The following is a 21,927-nucleotide window of genomic DNA, read 5'->3' on the forward strand; positions in this document are numbered from 1 at the left end:
ATGTAGAACACTTGTAAGCCATTATGTTATAAGTAACTAAATATTGTTATTAATCTTTTAATATTTATGTAACTGAAAATAAACTGAACTGTGAATTACTCTGGAAATCAGATACCTAGTTTGGATTTTTAGAAAATGCCAACAAAAAAATATATTACCCTTGAAAACATTGTACATAGAAACACACATGATCAATTATAAACCACCTGAATGTAAAAATTGTTGATCTGAAATGCCATATTTAGGGGAACCATTGACTTAGACACAGAGATGGACAACAGTGTGTTTGCAGACAGGGAAATTGTTTGAAGTCGTGAAAGCGTCTGGCAGTGAAAAAAGACCCAACATGGTTTCAATTATCTGCTGCGACCCCAACCGGTCGCAGCAGATGGCCGCCCCTCCCTGAGCCTGGTTCTGCTGGAGGTTTCTTCCTGTTAAAAGGGAGTTTTTCCTTCCCACTGTCGCCAAAGTGCTTGCTCATAGGGGGTCATATGATTGTTGGGTTTTTCTCTGTATCTATGAAGCGCCTTGAGGCGACTTTTGTTGTGATTTGGCGCTATATAAATAAAATTGAATTGAATTGAATTGAATTGAATTAGAGCTGCAGTGGTTTGGATGCACAAGCACACATACAAAGTATTAGAGGATGAAGTGGAAAGGGAAAGGAAAAGTTTAAGAGAGTGATAGAAAGAGAGAGATAGCTTTCTGGCGTGAGCAGAGGGGACTTCACCTAATGTGAAACATATCTGTGTGCTTCATGTTGATGCATGAGTTTTTGCAGCTATAACCTGTTTAACTTCACTGTCTGCGTTTGTCCACATATATGTGTCTCCATATTTGTACAGAAGAGTTACAACAACCTCCAGACATGAAAACAAATTCACCATCTACTGTTCAAATATTTATGGACTAAATGTAAAAAGTTGGTTAATGGGTTTGAAGTCTAAATATACGTGATTTATATTTTGTTAGTAGATCTTTGGGCAGATCATCATATTATACACTTACTACTTTTTACCTACAAACATAATCTTAACTGTCTTACTTTCCCGAATTTAAATCTAGTCTTGAGGTATAGGAGACATATAACTTCGCCTTCCATATCTGAGCAAGTCATTACTCTCCAATTTGTAGTGTATTAGTGTATTTCAAGCAGACACACACCTGAAGAGGGCTTCTTCCATTTCCTATTTCGATTTAATTCTCACAAGTCCCAGGAAAACTGTTGGCCATCACAAAATGTGTACGCAAGCCAGTTCTGTTCCTATGACCTCATAAATATAAGTGAACAATAATCATTCTAATTCAAAAAATTGAAGGAAAAAAGAAAGAAAAAGAAACATTAAAGTTAAAGTGAAAGAAGAACAAGTTTTCAGACCATTAGAGCAAATATTAGAAAAACTGTGCCCTCCATTCATCTATCCATCCACCCAATCCAGGCTTGGGTTGGGATAGAGGTACCTAGACCTTTGCCACGCCTGCAGTTGTTCTGGAGGGATACTGAGGCACTCCCAAGCCAGCCAAGAGATTTAATCCCTCTTTCCTGGGTCTCCTCCTCCTCCAGAGCATATCTGAAACACTTCACCTACTAGGTGCTCAGGAGTAGTGATATGCGAATCATATCATTCAATACTCGAGAATCACTTTACTGACTCGTGAATCATGATTCACAAGCCCAAATGACTCATTCACTGACTCATCCCTGTTGCTGTTAGCAAACTAATTTCAATAGTAGAAATATATCTAGCTTGTAATTAAAATTGTGCGGAAAAAAACAACAGCCAGTTTCTTAACAGAAACATTTCTGCTCTGAACTGGAAGAAAAAACCCTGAGTAGAAAGTTCACATCAAGACAATAGCAGGATAGACGAGATCTGCAAAGGGTGGTGCGCTCGGCAGAACGCATCATTCAATCAGAGCTCCCTGACCTGCTGTCCATCTACACCAAGCGGTGCAAGTCCAAAGCTAGGAAGATTATGATGGACCTCTCCCATCCCAACAATGGACTCTTCTCACTGTTGAGGTCTGGGAAGCGCTTCCGCTCCCTTAAGGCCAAAACAGAGAGAATGAGGAGGAGCTTCTTCCCCCAGGCTATTCGGGGCCTGAACCAGGTGTAGGACTGGACTCTCCCAAACACGTCACTATAAGACTGGACTCTCACACACGTCACCACACGCACCACCACACATTTCCTATAATCCTATAATTCCTATAATTTATAATCCTTATCTTTATAATCTCTTCTGCTATTTGCACATTCTTTACTGTAAATTCCTAAGTTAATTTGTAAATTTTTGTAGTAAATTGTAAATATTGTAGAACTTTTCTTCTGTCATTTAATGGTCGGGCATTGTACAGCTACAAGCATTTCACCCCCATGTCATACTGTGTATGGTTGTGTGTGTGTGACAAATAAAATTTGAATTTGAATTTGAATTAGCTCCTCAGTTCACAGTAGCATCGCTCTGCTAACAGCACATTTGAGTTACTCACCCCCTCCTTTCCTGTGCTGAATCGTAGCATAAGCGAATCCCTCACTCACTCACCCCCTTCCCTTGCTGTGCTGAATCGTAGCATGAAAGAATCACTCAGTCACTCACTCACTCACCCCCCCCCCCCTTTCCTGTGCTGAATCGTAGAATGAACGAATCACTCACTCACTCACTCACTCACTCACCCACCCCCTCCTTTCCTGTGCTGAATCGTAGCATAAGCAAATCTCTCACTCACTCCCCCCCCACCCCCTCCTTTGCTCACAGCTTCTTCTTCTTGGTTGTTAAGGTGCATTACCACCCCCTGGCTCACAGCTCAGTGGACATTTAGATGAGAAAATATATATTTGACACATTTGAGGAAAATACTAATAAAATAAAAATAAAAATAAATAAAATACATTTTCCCTGTAGAAATCTAAATTTTTTTGCTCTTTTTTGCTCTATAAAAATAGTTGTTTTTCTTTTTCAATCATCTTAGCAGTAGGATATACATGAAAAGAGAACCAAATTAAGTTTGAGTGAAAATGTAAATTTTTTGCACTCTCTGGGCAACTGACTCAGTGACTCAAGTGACTCAAAAAACACGATTCATTTTGGTGAGTGACTTATTCAAACTTGTTTCAGTAAAAAGAATCGAATTTATCATCACTACTCAGGAGGTCTCCAGGAGGTCTCAAATGCCTAAACCACCTCTACTGGCTCCTGTTTGACATTGAGGAGTAGCGGCTTTACTGAGTGTCTTTTCTTATTTTTTTTTCAACAAAAATAAGCACATTATAACAAGAATCAGGCAAGACAAAGAAACAGTCAAGATAGTCATTTACCAGCTCATATTTTAAAAAGCCTCGTAAGGCTATGTTAATGCAATTGGGTGATTTTCTCTCATTTCTGCATTGTAATTTGGAATCAAATGGATTTAAGGAAATGGCATTTCTTTATTTCTAAGCCAGAGCTGCTGAAAGTTCATCAAATTTTTTTACGCCAATGGACCATTGTTTTTACAGCAATGGTGGATCATGGAGCTTAGCAATATTTTTTATAAGCCAAGCTTTCCGGTTGGCTGTCTTGAGCCAATCTCTCTTTCGGCTTTGTCATGTGACAAAGTAAAAATACAGATTCAAACGGATGAAGAAAGACACAGGTGAAATGACCATGGAATGTACCAAAAACTGATCCTACACTATCTTTTGGTCTTTAGATAGAGATAAACAATGGCTTAGGTTTTGTCTGAAAATATACCCCTAATTTCCTTCGGGATTAATAAAGTATTCTGATTCTGATTCTTTCTCCTGATTATGAGAGTGATCTTGTTTTTATGGGGTTGTAAAAGAAACAGTCCACCAATCTCCACTGTTTGGGCTGTTTGAATGGGTGCAAATACATTGAGATTTTTGCACATTACATGTAGCACATTAGAGCCTCTGTTGTGGTGGTTCATTGTCTTAGATTCTGGCATTAACACAATTACTATTACTTCATAATATCCTATTAGAGCGATTAGAACATGCTGTAGGTATTACAAGTACTGCGCTGCAGTGGTTTGTATCATATCTATCTAATAGACTCCAATTCGTGCATGTAAATGGAGAGTCCTCTTCACACACTGAGGTTAATTATGGAGTTCCACAGGGTTCAGTGCTAGGACCAATTCTGTTTACATTATACATGCTTCCCTTAGGCAGCATCATTAGAAGACATAGCATACATTTTCACTGCTATGCAGATGACACCCAGCTCTATCTGTCCATGAAGCCAGATAACACACACCAATTAGTTAAACTGCAGGAATGTCTTAAAGACATAAAGACCTGGATGGCCGCTAACTTTCTGCTTCTTAATTCAGATAAAACTGAGGTTATTGTACTCGGCCCTGAAAATCTTAGAAATATGGTATCTAATCAGATTCTTACTCTGGATGGCATTACCTTGGCCTCCAGTAACGCTGTGAGGAACCTTGGAGTCATTTTTGACCAGGACATGTCCTTCAACGCACATATTAAACAAATATGTAAGACTGCTTTCTTCCATTTGCGCAACATCTCTAAAATTAGAAATATCCTGTCTCAGAGTGACGCTGAAAAACTAGTTCATGCATTTATTACTTCCAGGCTGGACTACTGTAATTCATTATTATCAGGATGTCCAAAAAACTCACTGAAAAGCCTTCAGCTAATCCAAAATGCTGCAGCAAGAGTCCTGACAGGGACTAGAAAGAGAGAGCATATTTCTCCTGTTTTGGCTTCCCTTCATTGGCTTCCTGTTAAATCCAGAATTGAATTCAAAATCCTGCTCCTCACATACAAGGTCTTAAATAATCAGGCCCCATCTTATCTTAATGACCTTGTAGTACCATATCACCCTATTAGAGCGCTCCGCTCTCGCTCTGCAGGCCTACTTGTTGTTCCTAGAGTATTTAAAAGTAGAATGGGAGGGAGAGCCTTCAGTTTTCAGGCCCCTCTTCTGTGGAACCAGCTTCCAGTTTGGATTCGGGAGACAGACACTATCTCTAATTTTAATATTAGGCTTAAAACTTTCCTTTTTTCTAAAGCATATAGTTAGGGCTGGACCAGGTGACCCTGAATCCTCCCTTTGTTATGCTGCAATAGATGTAGGCTGCCGGGGGATTCCCATGATGCATTGAGTTTTTCCTTTCCAGTCACCTTTCTCACTCACTATGTATTAATAGACCTCTCTGCATTGAATCATATCTGTTATTAACCTCTGTCTCTCTTCCACAGCATGTCTTTATCCTGTCTTCCTTCTCTCACCCCAACCGGTCGCAGCAGATGGCCGCCCCTCCCTGAGCCTGGTTCTGCCGGAGGTTTCTTCCTGTTAAAAGGGAGTTTTTCCTTCCCACTGTCGCCAAAGTGCTTGCTCATAGGGGGTCATATGATTGTTGGGTTTTTCTCTGTATCTATGAAGCGCCTTGAGGCGACTTTTGTTGTGATTTGGCGCTATATAAATAAAATTGAATTGAATTGAATTGAATTGAATTGAATACTATTTATTCCTTCTAAATAAACAAATTTGTAAGTATTGTTTTAGCACAGGAAATGTGGTTGCAGGATATGGAATTCAAGAGGCTAGAGTTCATATTTTGAGGCAGGAGGTAGTCAGTGGGGCAAACTTTTGTCCAAAGGCTTCCTAGCAGGTAAATTGTCATGCTGGTTTCTGTCATCTAGTCACTTCTATGACTAGAAGTGACTGTCTTTTAAAAAACATACACATGACAATCATAGATACATTTTTCTGTTACCGTAGCATGATAAAGAATAAAAATGGTACAGTGTACAATAAATAAACGCCACATTCCAAGTGCTATAGGCCTTATACTATGACAATTTTTTCCTGAGTGATGAGTAAAAGGTAGGAGTGCAACCGAGCAGTGCAAATTGCATTAACACATAATATGTATACCATAAAGAAGAAACAACTGCAAAAGGGTATAATGCAGAAATACGTGGGGGCAGGGATACCTCAGTAGGTAGAGTGGTCGCCCCATGATTGGAAAGTCGGGGGTTCGAATCCACTGAACGGCTACCCTGAGGGACCCCTGAGCAAGGTACCGTCCCTACATACTGCACCCTGGGTTCCTGCTTAGTGGCTGCCCACTGCTTCACTGAGTGAATGGGTCAAATGCAGAGAAAAACAAGTAATTTCCCCATGGGGATTAATAAAGTATACATTATTATTATTATTATTACATGTATGAAAAAGTATGTGTGAAAACATTTGCCTAACAGGCGTGTTCTGTCGGGCATACGTTTCTGTGGCATGCCTGTCACAGAAAGAAGAATTATGTTACAGCTTTACAGAGAATGGTGGGAATGATTTCCTGAGGTGTTCTTTTTAGTAGCAGGGTTAAATCACAAGTGGGAAGGATTTCTGATGGCTCAGTAGTGTTGAATGGAGTGGTTGAGATGAATTGTCCATGAGGGAGAGCAGTTTGTTCAGTGAACAATGATAGTTTGCATGTGACTGGACATATGCAGACTGCACAAGTAACTTACCCCACCTTTTAGTGGTCATAATTTTGGCTTATATGTGTGCATTTAGCCAATTTATTATATAATATAATATGTAAACAAATAACAACATGTAATGAACATTAAATAAAAAATTCTGATATAATGTTCTCTAGGAGAACTTTAAAATGATTTTGAGGGAGGCTGGGGACATTGAGTCCAAATGAACTATGTTCTGCACCTCTGTTTGAGGCTGCTGCGAAGGAGTTGGGGCTACAAGGTGGTTGGTGCCTGTCGTGGTGGTAATTCCTAAATGAGATGTGGACCAGCAGGCCAAGCGGAATGCAGCTAAAGTAATAGTTTAACCAAACCCCAGGTGAGGGAGGAGTTTGGTGAGACAAGGAAAAAGACTTTCAGCCTGCCTCAAAACAATTTTGGGCAAACCATCAGGAGACTCAGGATGGGAAAGAAGTGTTCTACTCACATGGTGTATAGTCAAGTCAAGTCAAGTCAAGTTTATTTATAGAGCACATTTAAAAACAACCAAGGCTGACCAAAGTGCTGTACAGTAAATACAGATAAAAATACAATAGAACACAATTTCGTAATAACACCTCGCTGATAAAAATAAAATAAAAATATATAAAACAAATAAATTAAACCTTTCTAAAAGCCAATGAAAAGAGGTGAGTTTTAAGAGCGGTTTTAAAAGTTTCTAGGCTTTTGGAGAGTCTGACGTGAGGAGGTAAACTGTATAGTGTAGGTGGGATGTTGCTGACTTCAACTGACAAGACAGTCGGGCGGTGGAAGGGAGTATGGGGATGAGGGGGAAGACTTGCCCATCACTAGGGCAAAATCATTGAGGCAGTTAAACAACTCATTGGTGTTTGGGTTTCTGGGGTGAATGAGGTTTCTGTCAATACAGTTTCTGAAGGCCCAGAATGTTGCAGGGTTGTCTTGGTTGACGCAACTCTACTCCATCATGTGGCACTCTGGAGTGGTTCCTCTGGATTATCAGACTGCTGTGGTGGTCACCATCTTTAGGATGGGGTATCGGAGGGTTAACTACAGGGAAATTATACTCTTCAGCCTCCCTGGGACGGTCTATGGCAGGGTACTGTAGAGGAATGTTAATCCATCTTTCGAACCTCAAATAAAGGGGGAACAATGCGAATTTTGTTCTCTGGTTGCTGAACATTTGATTAGTTCTTTATCCTCTCAAGGATATATAAGACTGTGTGTGAATTTGCCCAACCACTCTACATGTGTTTTGTTGATTTGGAGAAGGCACTCAATTTGGTCCCATGGAGTATCCTGTGGGAGGAGCATGGGAAGCATGGGGTGTCTGGCCTGTTGCTATTAGCCATTTGAGCTCTGTAATTGTTGCAGGAGCTTGGTCCACATTGTCAGCAATAACTCATTTCTGGTGGGTGTTGGACCGAGTGAGGGCTGCGCTTTGACACCAGTTCTGTTCATAGAGAATTTCTAGGCATATCCAGGTTGATGGCCAAGTGGCTTCAGAATATTGTCTTTAATTTTGCAGATAATGTGGTTCTGCTGGGTTCATCAGCTGGTGGCCTCCAGCTCGCACTGATTAAGGGGAGAAAGGAAGAGGAGATTGACAGGTGAATTGGGGCTACGGCTGCAGTGATGAGGACATTGCATCAGGTTATTGTAATTAAGGGAAGAGATGAGTGTAAAAAAGCAAAACCCTACCCTAGCCTAGCTTATTATCACAAGATCTGAGTACTGAGATCTGGTGAACACAATAAATGAGATCCTGGATACAAGCGGTGGTTAATAAGCTATCTCCGAAGGGTGGCTCTCCCTTAAAGAAGGTGAGGAATTCAGCCATCCAAGAGTGGTTTAGAGCAAATTCACAACTCCTACACATGGAAAGGTGCCAGTCAAGGTGGTTCAGGGATCTGACTAGAATCCCTCCTGGATGAGGTGCTTCGGGCATGCCCCACCAAAGGAGGCCATGGGACAGACCCACGACACGCTGAAGAGATTACCTTTCTCAGCTGGCCTGGGAATGCCTGGAGGTGTCTGGGGAGAGGGAGGTCCTTGCTTAGGCTGCTGCCCCCACGACCCAGCCCTGGATAAGCAGCAGAAAATAGATGGATGGATTGATGGAAGAAATCTTAGTTCTCACCGTCAATCGTTTCCAATATGAAAAGTACACCTCTGTTTCAGGTAATGCTCCACAGCGTAAGCCACTTTGTCTGCACCTAAGTAGATCACACTTGGCTGAACAAAGTAAAAAACATTTGTCACTGTAAATATGCGGATTTGTGTTAAATTATTTGCCATTTTATTCCATTCTATAACAGCAGTGTTTTCAGAGGACACAAACTGGCAAGAAGAACTTGCTAAGAGAATTCCAAGGGTCAGCTGGTCATAAATCCCAGCATGTATCATGCAGGTATAAGCACAGGAACATACAAATGCCATAGTTAACCTAGAAAAGGTTAAAGGTCTTAAATAATCAGGCCCCATCTTATCTTAATGACCTTGTAGTACCATATCACCCTATTAGAGCACTTCGCTCTCGCTCTGCAGGCCTACTTGTTGTTCCTAGAGTATTTAAAAGTAGAATGGGAGGCAGAGCCTTCAGTTTTCAGGCCCCTCTTCTGTGGAACCAGCTTCCAGTTTGGATTCGGGAGACAGACACTATCTCTACTTTCAAGATTAGGCTTAAAACTTTCCTTTTTGCTAAAGCATATAGCACTTTATATAGCCTCTGTAGAAATTATCCACATATCTCACTTATCTTAACTGCACTACTGTATAGCTCTGTGTAAATAATCATTCTGTACATACGATAATTTTTAACCCTACAACTGTTTACAACTTGCATAGTTCCCATTTCTGTATAACTGTATATCTCAGATTTCTGTAAAGTTATTTATTTCATATTCTGTATAGTTTTTCATATTTATATCCTGTTCATAGCTTGTACTCACTACAGCCTGTACATACCTATAGTTATAGAATATTCACAACATACTTCATACCGTGTACATTATAACATACCATAATAGACCCATTCTGTAATATAATTACATATCTATACTATTGCTAATATATATTGTAATATATCTATATCACTAAAGCACTTCTGGATGGATTCAAACTGCATTTCGTTGCCCTGTACCTGTGCAATGACAATAAAGTTGAATTCTATTCTAATTCTATTCTATATAGTTAGGGCTGGACCAGGTGACCCTGAATCCTCCCTTAGTTATGCTGCAATAGACGTAGGCTGCCGGAGATTCCCATGATGCATTGAGTTTTTCCTTTCCCGTCACCTTTCTCACTCAGTATGTGTTAATAGACCTCTCTGCATTGAATCATATCTGTTATTAACCTCTGTTTCTCTTCCACAGCATGTCTTTCATCCTGTTTTCCTTCTCTCACCCCAACCGGTCGCAGCAGATGGCCCCGCCCCTCCCTGAGCCTGGTTCTGCCGGAGGTTTCTTCCTGTTATATAGGAGTTTTTCCTTCCCACTGTCGCCAAAGTGCTTGCTCATAAGGGGTCATATGATTGTTGAGTTTTTCTCTGTACCTATGAAGCTCCTTGAGGCGCCTTTTGTTGTGATTTGGCGCTATATAAATAAAGTTGAATTGAATTGAATTGAAAAATTTGCAATGTGTTGAATTGCAACACCTGCTGTAGATACACACAGTCCAGGAACCAACCATCGTCATAATAGAATGAAACCACCACTGGAAAAGCAAAGGCTGTTTTATTCCTTTTCACACACAAACACACACACACACATATGCGCGTGCGCCGGGTTATTAAGTCAGATCTTGTGATAATTAGCACATACAGCTAATCTGTGTATGTACATTGACAGAGACTTACTCAGGCAATGCTCTTCTGATGATGCTGTGAACTTGCTTGTAGATATCCAGTTTGGACAGACAGCTGCACTGGGTGTGGTTGGCTACACTGATGGTCACTGGTTTCGTCCCTTGGGTGATTGGCACTCTGATCTCAAACAGCTGCAAAGAGTTGTAAAGAAGCAACGTGAATTAAAAGAATGTATATTGATATGCACTGTAAAAATAGCAATGCACATCCTATCAATTTGTCAAGGAGAGTATCTCAAAAAAGTCAATACAATGGTACATTACAATGTGAAATAGCTACTATGGTAATGGTCTATACTCACTGAGAAGATAAGGGCCTTCTCTAAACAACTATTCAGGAATGGAAACATAGTCTAAGGCCTAAAACCTATTAGCTTTATTTTTCTTTTACTAGTTTGGGGATCACAATATAACTAGAGAATAACTAGCCCGTGTTACATATGGTTTATGTGTTTTGAAAATGAATTAAAAGAAAGAGAAAAAGTCTAAAGCCCCATACACTTATAAAATAATTTGCTTGCCAGACATCACTTGGTAGCTAGTGAACATTCAAGGCTCCAGTGGCGTAGGTAACCCTCAAATGGATTTACCACCCAGTCAAATGTCAATCAGTGTCATCCTTCACTCCCAAATATAGTCTGTTCAGCTGCTCCATCACACTTAAACTTGCACATCAAAGGTTCAGTGTGTAAAATATCACAGCTAGATCCTAGTAGGTTGCAGATAACAGTTAACTGAATTCTTTTTTCATACACCTCAGATTTCAAGTGCATTAATGCTGAGCACATTGGGCACTGTAAGACAAACACATTTCAGTCAGCCAAGAGAGATCAAGAACATTACATTTAGACTGTAACACCTGCGGTTGGCCACTTTGGATTTCCCTATAGCAGTGCTTCTACTGCTTCTACAAAGATCACCAAAAAAAATTTGGCTTCAATTCATTACCAGTACTTTGGTTTGGATCACTTTTTTCTCAGTATATAGTAGTATATCATATATATCATGTATCAAATCACAGAGTACAAATGAGTAGAACTGTCCAAACTTTGACTGGTACTGCATTTGCATCACCTTATCCCCAATCTCCTCTAAACTTCCTTTCATTGTGGCATTGTGTGATTCTGAGTGAGGCAGTTTAGCCAGCTTTACTTTGCTAAACAGTCAATCTGGTGAGCATTCTGGTACAGCATACCCAGTTACCAGTAAGTACTTTTCTACACTGCCAGTTGTAGTGTTGTAAAAAAAAATTTAAAAAAAATATGATTCAGTGAATACAGTGAAGTATCTGTATAACATCTTTTGCCTGGTCAATGCACAAAGTTGCAATTTGACCGAGAGAAGACAACAGCAATAAGATGTTAGTTTTCACTGGCTGAAAGAGGGGCCAAGTGCAAATTATACTGGCATTTTAAAATAAGATTTGCTCTGATTATGCAGTATGAAAGCTCAATGTGTGGAGAAGGGCGTAGTGGACAATTTTAAGATACCAATTCCACAGCCACAATTTGTACAGCGGGAATGGCTTCTTAATTTTTTACAAGAGAGCAAAAAAGAGCAAAAAAATGTTTTCTGTAAAGGAAGCATTTTGTTCTCTCAGCTTTTGAACAATGACATTTTTTATTAAATTGTGCCTTTTGTATCAAAACAGTGGATTTTAATCCAATCAAAGATGTGCAGATTCTGCAAACAAGTGCAGAATTTCAGCTTTAGTTCAAAGGTTTAACAAAGCATTTGCATTATTATAGAATTTTTTATACATCTTTAATCACAAAAAAGTATTTTTGATTGCAGACTCTGACAATGTAAGCAAGGAATCTGAATTTGTGTTATTTCAGTTATTACATTATATATAGTATAATGTATATATATATATATATATATATATATCTGATGATGTCTAAGGCAGGAGAAGGAGGGGAAAAGAGGGGTAGGGGTACAATAAAATGATAGAGTGCAAATAGAAATACACAATATATTGCCAACTGGTCCTGTAAGAAAAGAAAGCAAAGAAAGATAGAGCACCAGGACCACAGAAATTAGAAAATACACAGATACATAAATCAAGAGTCTTGTTGTAGTGTGAGTGGGAGAGAGTTTGTGTTAGAATGCCTGTCTTTGTCACAAATGTACTTAATAACAAGGGTGGGAAGCCTCAACAATGCCCCCCGGAAGCCAGAGGCAGACAGACATGGAACCAGGACAACTGCACCATCCGCAGCCTCCAAGAGTACTGAAGACTCAAGGCCACACATCTTGGTGACAACCAGAGATGGGCAGTAACGCGTTACTTGTAACGCGTTACTGTAATCTGATTACTTTTTTCAAGTAACGAGTAAAGTAAGGGATTACTATTGCAAAATCAGTAATTAGATTACCGTTACTTTCCCGTAGGAACGCTGCGTTACTGCGTTACTAAAACCGTGATTTTTTTTGCGAGAATGTCTCATGACAGTGACGTAAGCAAGTGCGACGTTGGTGACAGCAGCTGTGTGCAGATCAACAATGGATAATATATCGAGTGCGGGAGAGAGTATGAGCGTGCAGCGTTTAAAGTGTGGAAGTATTGACCTTACTTTGAGTTTGATTCCATAAAAAGTGACAAAAACATTAGCGTCCATCGTGCGTGGGAAGAAAACTTCTTTTTACAGCGAAAAAAAACCCCTAAACTTCCGAGCAAGCACCGAGTAGCTACGACGTGATGGGAAACTCACAGAGACACTCGCGCGGATTCTTCAACTGACCGCAGCACACCTGCACCAGGGTAACCCTCCGCCTACCCTGCTCCTGCTTTACAGGTGAAAATAGAGCAAAAGGACCGCTGAGTCTTTGACTTTATTTATTTTCTGCTGTGTTTTACTTGCATCTGTTTGAAAGAGTGAGTGAAAACACAAAAAATATTTTATTTTATGTGCTGGAATGTGTAGAAAATAGGTTTAAATGTTAAACTAATTTATTCAAGTCAGAGAATGTTGCATATAATTAAATGTTTTGCTTGATGCATAAAGTTAAAAGATTAAAACTGATAAAACAAGTTAAAAAAAGAGACTTTTCCATTTGATTACATTTTGTATGATGGATTATGTAGAAAAAGTAGAATTGGGCTGAAAGATCTATCACTTTATCACCTCTTCAGGTTGTAAATCGTGTTTTTAAAAAGTAACTAAGTAACTAAGTAACGAAGTAATTAATTACTTTTGAAAATAAGTAATCAGTAAAGTAACGGGATTACTTTTTTGGGGGAGTAATCAGTAATTAGTTACTGATTACTTTTTTCAAGTAACTTGACCAACACTGGTGACAACCGCACACCCGTTCCAGCAGAAGAAGGAGGGAGGCCCCGATGGGCTTCCCACTGCCAAAGGGCGAGAATCCCAGAGAGTCAGGGGCAATGGGCAGTCAACCCTGCTAGAGCCTAGCCACCCTGGTACGAGTTGGAAAGGACCACCCAGCACCCGGCAGCGTCAGAAGGTGATTTTTTTCAGGGGCTCCTCCATTGCGTTTCCCTGTGTAGACCTGCAAGTTACATGCATAAGATGAACCTGCATCACAGGCGCCCAAATCTTTATACCATGCTTGGCAGGCTTAGATGGTATATACTGGGCAGCAGCCCTGAAATGGCATCAGCTGCTCATCAATGATGACATTGGGGCCAGGGTTGTAAAACAGTTGAGACCGGCCGCTCATTTGCCCCACACCATCCTGATGGCAGCTAGCTTGTCTCTCTGCCGTCAAGCTGGTCTATGATCATGGTCATCAAAACGGATGGTCCTGGAAATTATTTTGAAAGTTTTCAGAGACATCCTGGTCCAAAAAAGATCTCTGCCAGTTTCTTCATCCTGCAGGGATTCTGTGGTCTCCCATTTGGACCTGAAAACACCAGCAAGGATAAGAACCCCAAAGTGAGCATCCAAATCGGTTTTGTCCAAGACTTTCCATGTCTTTCCAAAAACTCTGCTTCCTTTAAATTGGTGCAATCCAGGATGATTTTCTTGATAGGGTATTGCATGCAAAGGTCAAAAGAAGACTTGATGTTTTTTGCATGACTGCCCAGCGTGTAGGTTCTGGTATTATTCGAATCACATTGGTTCACATTGGTTCATTTCGTAAGCAGGAAGACCATTCAATTTTGCCATCTTTTACCATCCATACGGTGTTATTTGCAAGCTGCTGACAGTCTGCTCACTGGTCTTGGGGCTGGCTGCTCCCTGCTGGTCTTGGGGCTGGCTGCTTGCAGGCTGGTCCTGAGGTTTGAAGCTTGCTAAACTTTAGAGCTGGCCGATGCTCATCGTCCTCTTCAATCCTCACATTCTTAAACTTTTTCCTCTGCATCGCCATCAAAACCCTCTGTCTCTTCCAATAGCAACTGTAAGGCAGTCTGAACAGAGAATCGCTTTGCCATCTTGATCAGGTGTGGAACCACAATGAGATATTTATAGTGTCAGGTCCCCAATATTCATTCCTGCAAGACAAAGGGTGAAACGTGTGGGAATGTGTGTGCAGACAGTGTTGGGTGCTCCAATTTTGCAACCTTGTGCGGGAACAGCACTGCTGGGTCACACCTGGGTCAATTCACAATGCTTTACTTTCTCCTTCTCTCTCTCTCTTCCTCACACACACACACACACACACACACACACACACACACACACACACACACACACACACACACACACACACAAGCCCAGAGAGGAGGAAGGAGAAATGAGGGTACACAGGACCTATGATTTCCACACTTCCACTAGCCACGGGTCCAGTGGACCTGAAGACCTTGCCTGTTTCTTTCTGACTGCCCAGACTCATTCATGGCCAATTTACAGTACCATGCATCAGCTGCACATGCTCGCAGGTGCTGGAGCTCAAGCAGATATCAAAGACGTTTAACAGGAACGACTACTCGGTCACTGAATCCCCAGGTGTCCGTGTCCATGTCTGAGTATAATCTAGGGTTAAGTGTTTTAAAGTATGTGTGCTCATATCTGATGCATCAGAAACTACAACACAGTTTCTCTATATGGTTAGTGGTAATGTCTTGAATGAGTTTTAAAAACCTGCCAGTGTAGATTCTGTGTCACATTTTAAATCAAATTATGTTTACAGGTTCTGAAAAAACAAGTCTTATTTGAAGCATAGGGATTCTTTGAAATATCTTCTAGTGATTTATGACAGCATTAAATTTAGCACACTGGCAGCACCGTGGCACGGTGGTTAGCACCGTTGCCTCAGAGCAACAAGGTCCTGACTTTGACTCCACCATCTGGCTGTGGCCTTTCTGCGTGGAGTTTGCATGTTTTCCTCGTGTTTTTGTGGGTTCTCTTTGGGTACTCTAGCTTTCTCCCACAGTCCAAAGACATGCAATTCAATCCATCAATCAGTCTTTATTAACAGACCTTATGTCCATAGTTAAAGCCATAATATACATAAAATTAATTTTGGTTTAATCAATTTAACCAAAAATCTATTTCAATATAACCTAACCCCAATTTTTAAAAAAAAATGGGGTTAGGTTAAATGATGATTCTAAATTGCCCATAGATGTGAATGTGAGTGCAAACTGTTATTTGTTTCTATGTGCTAGACCTGTTCAGGGTGTACCCCCCTCCCTCTCGCCCTATGACAGCTGGGATAGGCTCCACCCCACTCCACCTCTCAGACCCTGATAAGTAAAAGCGGAAGAGAATGAATAAATGATTTATGTCAACATGAAATTTATCATACTTGCAGTGATAACAGAGAAGCAATTTACTTTCATATTTATGACAACTATTCATTCATCTGGGCTTAAAATAAACTAATGAAAAGTTGCATGAAAAAAATGGCATACAATATACACCCAAATACAGTGAGCAACAGTTACATTCACATTCTTCTGTGGCATAGTTAACTTAGTTAACATAGTTAACTTAAATAGTTAACTTCCTGTGCTGAGTGAATCCACTAAAACAGTTCATCTGACTCAGAATGCTACCCCCCGTTCATTCAAGCAGTAATGAATAGGAAATGAATAACACAGCTGACTTAAAACTTAAAACTTAAAACAATAAGCCATCCTACAATTCATAACTGAGTCCATAAAAACAGCTATGTGACAATTAGAAGGTGAGGGAATATACTCTTTGTTTCAAGGTAAGTGAAAATCCAATGAACCACTTGGTGCCTCTGCTTTAACACAAACTGTGTGACTTTTGATCAGCTGCAAGCCCTCTGTTTTATTTGGGGTTTTTTGCCCTTCCATGTCTGCATACAAACCCACTGCACCCACTTTGCTATGGTTAAGGAGAAACAAGTTCAGGTAAACTTTTGCAATTCTGGCACATTTTTTAAATATAAAACTCTTCTTGACTTTTCAGAATCTTAGAATCTGAAGGAAGGAACGCCTCAAAATTACAACATCAGAAACATATTTATGCTATGCTTTTTTCAGTTTGCAAAGTGCAATTAATCAATGGACATTTAAGTATCATACAAAAGTCCAATTTTTGTTGTGATTAATTCAGTCCCAACGGAGGAACAACAGAAGTCCTAAATAAGTTGATTGAATACATCAGTTCGAATGATAAATACCATAAGTACCATTGTTTTTCTTGTGACATTACCAATAAGTGTGATGTGTCACATGGCCCTCTTCCTATTGAAAAAACAAAAGTTGTATCCAAGATGGCCGACTTCTAAATGGCCACCATGGTCACCACCCATCTTGAGGAGTTTGCCACTCACATATACTAATGTGCCACAAACAGGACTTTAATATCACCAACCATTCCCATGTTATTACGGTGTATCCATATAAATGGCCCACCCTGTACAGTCTCATCATGTACTTAGCTGTGCATGTCCTCATGGTGTTCTAATGTTTTGCACTCTGCTCCTTGTCGAGCTGCTAGAGAACTACATACTGCATGATCTGCCTCTTCAGGAAATGTTTAAAGACAACATAATCTAATCTGTACAACTTCCACATTTTTGAAACACTGGCCTGGATCAGCAGCAAGCAGTAACATTTACTTTACTCCAAATGAAACATTATCATGTTATATGAGACATCAGCCTCGAACGACTGCTTGCATGCCTCGGCTCCTTGTGTGCATTCTCCATGCGAAACATCATTGTTATCTGTCACAGCTGTCTGTGTTCTGAGCAGTGTCGGTCAAGTTACTTGAAAATAGTAATTAGTTACTAATTGCTGATTTCTTATTTTCAAAAGTAACTAGTTACTTAGTTAGTTTTAAAAAGCATGATGCAAAACCTGAATAGGTAATAAAGTAATAGACCTTTCAACCCAGTTCTATTTTTTCTACATATTTGAGTATATAAAACTGAATCAAATGAAAAAGCCTCTTTAAAAAAAAAATGTTAATTTGAATCTTTTAACTTTATGCACATTGCATCAAGCAAAAAATAATTCATATGCAACAGTCTCTGACTTGAAGAAATGTGTTTAACATTTAAACCTATGTTCTGCATATTCCAGCATATAAAATAAAATAATGTTTTTTTGTTTACACTCACTCTTTCAAATAGATGCAAGTAAAACACAGCAAAAAAATAAATAAAATCAAAGACTCAGCGGCACTGAGTCCTGTCACTCTTAAATCTATTGTCACCTGTTTAGCAGGAGTGGGGCCGGTGGGTGGAGGTTTGCCCTTTGCGGTCATGTCAGTGGGGGATCCGGGGGTTTCTCTGTGAACGTCACATTCCCGTGGCAGCGTGCAGGGTGCTCGCTCAGATTTGAAGTTTAATTTTTCACTTTGGAAACAAGTTTTATTCCCACGCAGAGTGTACAGCAGACACTAATGTTTTGTCACTTTTTACAGACTAAAACTCAGTAACCCGTTGCTGCCCATATCTGGTCCTGAGTGTCTTTTAATTTCAAATTCAAATTCAAATTCAAATTTCAAATTTCAAATTTCAAATTCAAATTTTATTTGTCACGTACACAGTCATACACAGTACGATATGTAGTGAAATGCTTGGACAACTGCTCGTGACCTAAAGAAAACAAAAAAGGAAAAGGCTATGAATAAGATAGGAAATAAATATGAAAGATTAAAAAGGGTAAATTTAACTAGGAAGGAATAAAATATAAATTAAGGTTAAAAATGAAATAACTGTACAACACAAATTAGAATGAAGGGTAAATTTAACTGGGAGAATAAGATAAAATATATAAATTAAAGTTGAAAATAAAAAAACTGTACAACAAAATACACAATATAGAACTATATAAGAATGTATGAAGAAATATAAATAAATATATACACAATAACAGCAGCGTGATTTAAGTAATGAAGTGAAAACAATGTCCAGAAAGTCCAGTGTGTGTGTAAGAACTATATGTGTGGGTCAGGACTGTGTGGTGGTGTGATTGAGAGACCGTATCGCCTGCGGGAAGAAGCTCCTCCTCAGTCTCTCTGTGTTGGTCTTCAGGGAGCGGAATCGCTTTCCTGACCTCAACAGAGAGAACAGTCTGTTGTTGGGATGGCTGAGGTCCTTCACCATCTTCCTGGCCTTGGTCCAGCACCGCCTGCTGTAGATCGAGTGCAGGTCAGGGAGCTCGGAGCGGATGGTGCGCTCAGCTGACCGCACAACCCTCTGTAGAGCTCGTCTGTCCTGCATGGTGCTGTTCCCGAACCAGGTTAAGATGTTTCCCATCAGGATTCAATTCAATTCAATTCAATTTTATTTATATAGCGCCAAATCACAACAAAAGTCGCCTCAAGGCGCTTCATAGATACAGAGAAAAACCCAACAATCATATGACCCCCTATGAGCAAGCACTTTGGCGACAGTGGGAAGGAAAAACTCCCTTTTAACAGGAAGAAACCTCCGGCAGAACCAGGCTCAGGGAGGGGCGGCCATCTGCTGCGACCGGTTGGGGTGAGAGAAGGTAGACAGGATAAAGACATGCTGTGGAAGAGAGACAGAGGTTAATAACAGATATGATTCAATGCAGAGAGGTCTATTAATACATAGTGAGTGAGAAAGGTGACTGGAAAGGAAAAACTCAATGCATCATGGGAATCCCCCGGCAGCCTACATCTATTGCAGCATAACAAAGGGAGGATTCAGGGTCACCTGGTCCAGCCCTAACTATATGCTTTAGAAAAAAGGAAAGTTTTAAGCCTAATCTTAAAAGTAGAGATAGTGTCTGTCTCCCGAATCCAAACTGGAAGCTGGTTCCACAGAAGAGGGGCCTGAAAACTGAAGGCTCTCCCTCCCATTCTACTTTTAAATACTCTAGGAACAACAAGTAGGCCTGCAGAGCGAGAGCGGAGCGCTCTAATAGGGTGATATGGTACTACAAGGTCATTAAGATAAGATGGGGCCTGATTATTTAAGACCTTGTATGTGAGGAGCAGGATTTTGAATTCAATTCTGGATTTAACAGGAAGCCAATGAAGGGAAGCCAAAACAGGAGAAATATGCTCTCTCTTTCTAGTCCCTGTCAGGACTCTTGCTGCAGCATTTTGGATTAGCTGAAGGCTTTTCAGTGAGTTTTTTGGACATCCTGATAATAATGAATTACAGTAGTCCAGCCTGGAAGTAATAAATGCATGAACTAGTTTTTCAGCGTCACTCTGAGACAGGATATTTCTAATTTTAGAGATGTTGCGCAAATGGAAGAAAGCAGTCTTACATATTTGTTTAATATGTGCGTTGAAGGACATGTCCTGGTCAAAAATGACTCCAAGGTTCCTCACAGCGTTACTGGAGGCCAAGGTAATGCCATCCAGAGTAAGAATCTGGTTAGATACCATATTTCTAAGATTTTCAGGGCCGAGTACAATAACCTCAGTTTTATCTGAATTAAGAAGCAGAAAGTTAGCGGCCATCCAGGTCTTTATGTCTTTAAGACATTCCTGCAGTTTAACTAATTGGTGTGTGTTATCTGGCTTCATGGACAGATAGAGCTGGGTGTCATCTGCATAGCAGTGAAAATGTATGCTATGTCTTCTAATGATGCTGCCTAAGGGAAGCATGTATAATGTAAACAGAATTGGTCCTAGCACTGAACCCTGTGGAACTCCATAATTAACCTCAGTGTGTGAAGAGGACTCTCCAGGATGCTCTCTATGGTGCACGAGTAAAAGTTCCTGAGCACCTTGGAGGGCAGTTGGAAGTCTCTCAAGCGTCTGAGGTGGTAGAGACGCTGTCGGGCCTTTTTCACCACGGTGTTGATGTGACAGGACCATGACAGGTCCTGCGTGATGTGAACTCCGAGGTATTTGAAGCTGTCCACTCTCTCCACTGGGCACTCGTTGATGACGGGGGTCTGGTAGTTCCTCTCCTGCTTAGTGCTGAAGTCCACTATCAGCTCCTTTGTCTTACTGACGTTTAGAAGGAGGTTGTTCCTCTGGCACCAGTTCTCCAGATTCCTAATCTCCTTCAGGTAGGCCGTCTCGTTGTTATCAGAGATCAGGCCCACCACGACGGTGTCGTCAGCAAACTTGATGATGGTGGTGGAGCTGGTAGTGGCCACACAGTCATATGTGTACAAAGAGTACAGCAGGGGGCTCAGGACACACCCCTGGGGGGCTCCAGTGCTGAGAGTGGTGGAGGCTGAGACATGTCCGCCCATCCTTACTGCCTGTGGTCTGCCAGTTAGGAAGTTGGAGATCCACTGACACATAGATGAGCTGAGTCCCAGATGCTCCAGCTTGGTGGTGAGTGTGGAGGGAATTATGGTGTTAAATGCAGAGCTGTAGTCTATGAAGAGCATTTTAACATAATTCCCCCTTCTAGTGTCCAAGTGAGTGAGTGATGTGTGGAGGAGGTGAGAGATGGCATCGTCTGTGGAACGATTTGGACGGTAAGCGAACTGTAGTGGGTCCAGTGTGTCTGGTAGTGAAGAAATGATGAAGTCTCTGACCAGGCGTTCAAAGCACTTCATCACTACTGAGCTGAGGGCTACAGGGCGATAGTCACTGAGAGAAGCAGGGTGGGGTTTCTTCGGGACAGGAACAATGATGGACTCCTTGAAGCATGTGGGGATCACCGACTGAGATAAAGAGATGTTGAATATCTCAGTGAACACAGGAGCTAGCTGGTATGCGCAGTCTCTTAGGATACGACCTGGGATGCCGTCTGGTCCTGCTGCTTTCCTGGTGTTCACTCTCTTGAAGGCTCTCCCTACTTCATGCTCGGAGATGCACGTTTCCGCTGCTGGCAGTATCTTCTTGTCTGCAGCCGTTAGCGCCGCTAGCACTAGCATTGTTGGAGTCCTTAGCTGCAGCCTCGAAGCGAGCATAGAAAGTGTTCAGCTCGTCTGCCAGAGTCACGGCCGCGTTCGTCATACCGGTTGTTGGTGCTTTATAGTCCGTTATTGTCCTTAGTCCCCGCCACAGGCTCCTAGAGTCACGCTGTTGGAGTTGTGACTCTAGTTTCCTCCCGTAGCGCTGCTTCGCCTCTTTCACCGCCCTCCGCACGTTATATGACGTGGCTTTGTACGGGTCCATGTCCCCCGTCGTGAGTCCCGTGTTGTAGGCAGCGGTGCGGGATCTCAGAGCGTCGCGGATGGTTTTATCCACCCACGGCTTCTGGTTGGGAAACGTTGTGATAGTCTTTGTCTCCACGGTATCATCCGCTAG

The 21,927-nt window shown here is 41.0% G+C and overlaps 1 protein-coding gene across 1 annotated transcript in view; it reads right to left on the reverse strand.

Annotated features, from left to right (window-relative positions):
* Positions 1-21,927, reverse strand: part of vegfc (vascular endothelial growth factor c) — a 102,839-nt gene that overhangs the window by 37,766 nt on the left and 43,146 nt on the right. The window contains exon 4 of the mRNA XM_085275834.1: positions 10,332-10,471. Coding sequence (XP_085131960.1) covers positions 10,332-10,471 — 140 coding nt within the window. The remainder of the gene's footprint in view (positions 1-10,331; positions 10,472-21,927) is intronic.

The sequence above is a fragment of the Mchenga conophoros genome, linkage group LG6 (genome assembly GCF_057382185.1).
Source record: "Mchenga conophoros isolate Kocher_MC1m ecotype Shallow Benthic linkage group LG6, M_conophoros_male_GT1.1, whole genome shotgun sequence".
NCBI classification, from domain to species: Eukaryota; Metazoa; Chordata; class Actinopteri; order Cichliformes; family Cichlidae; genus Mchenga; species Mchenga conophoros.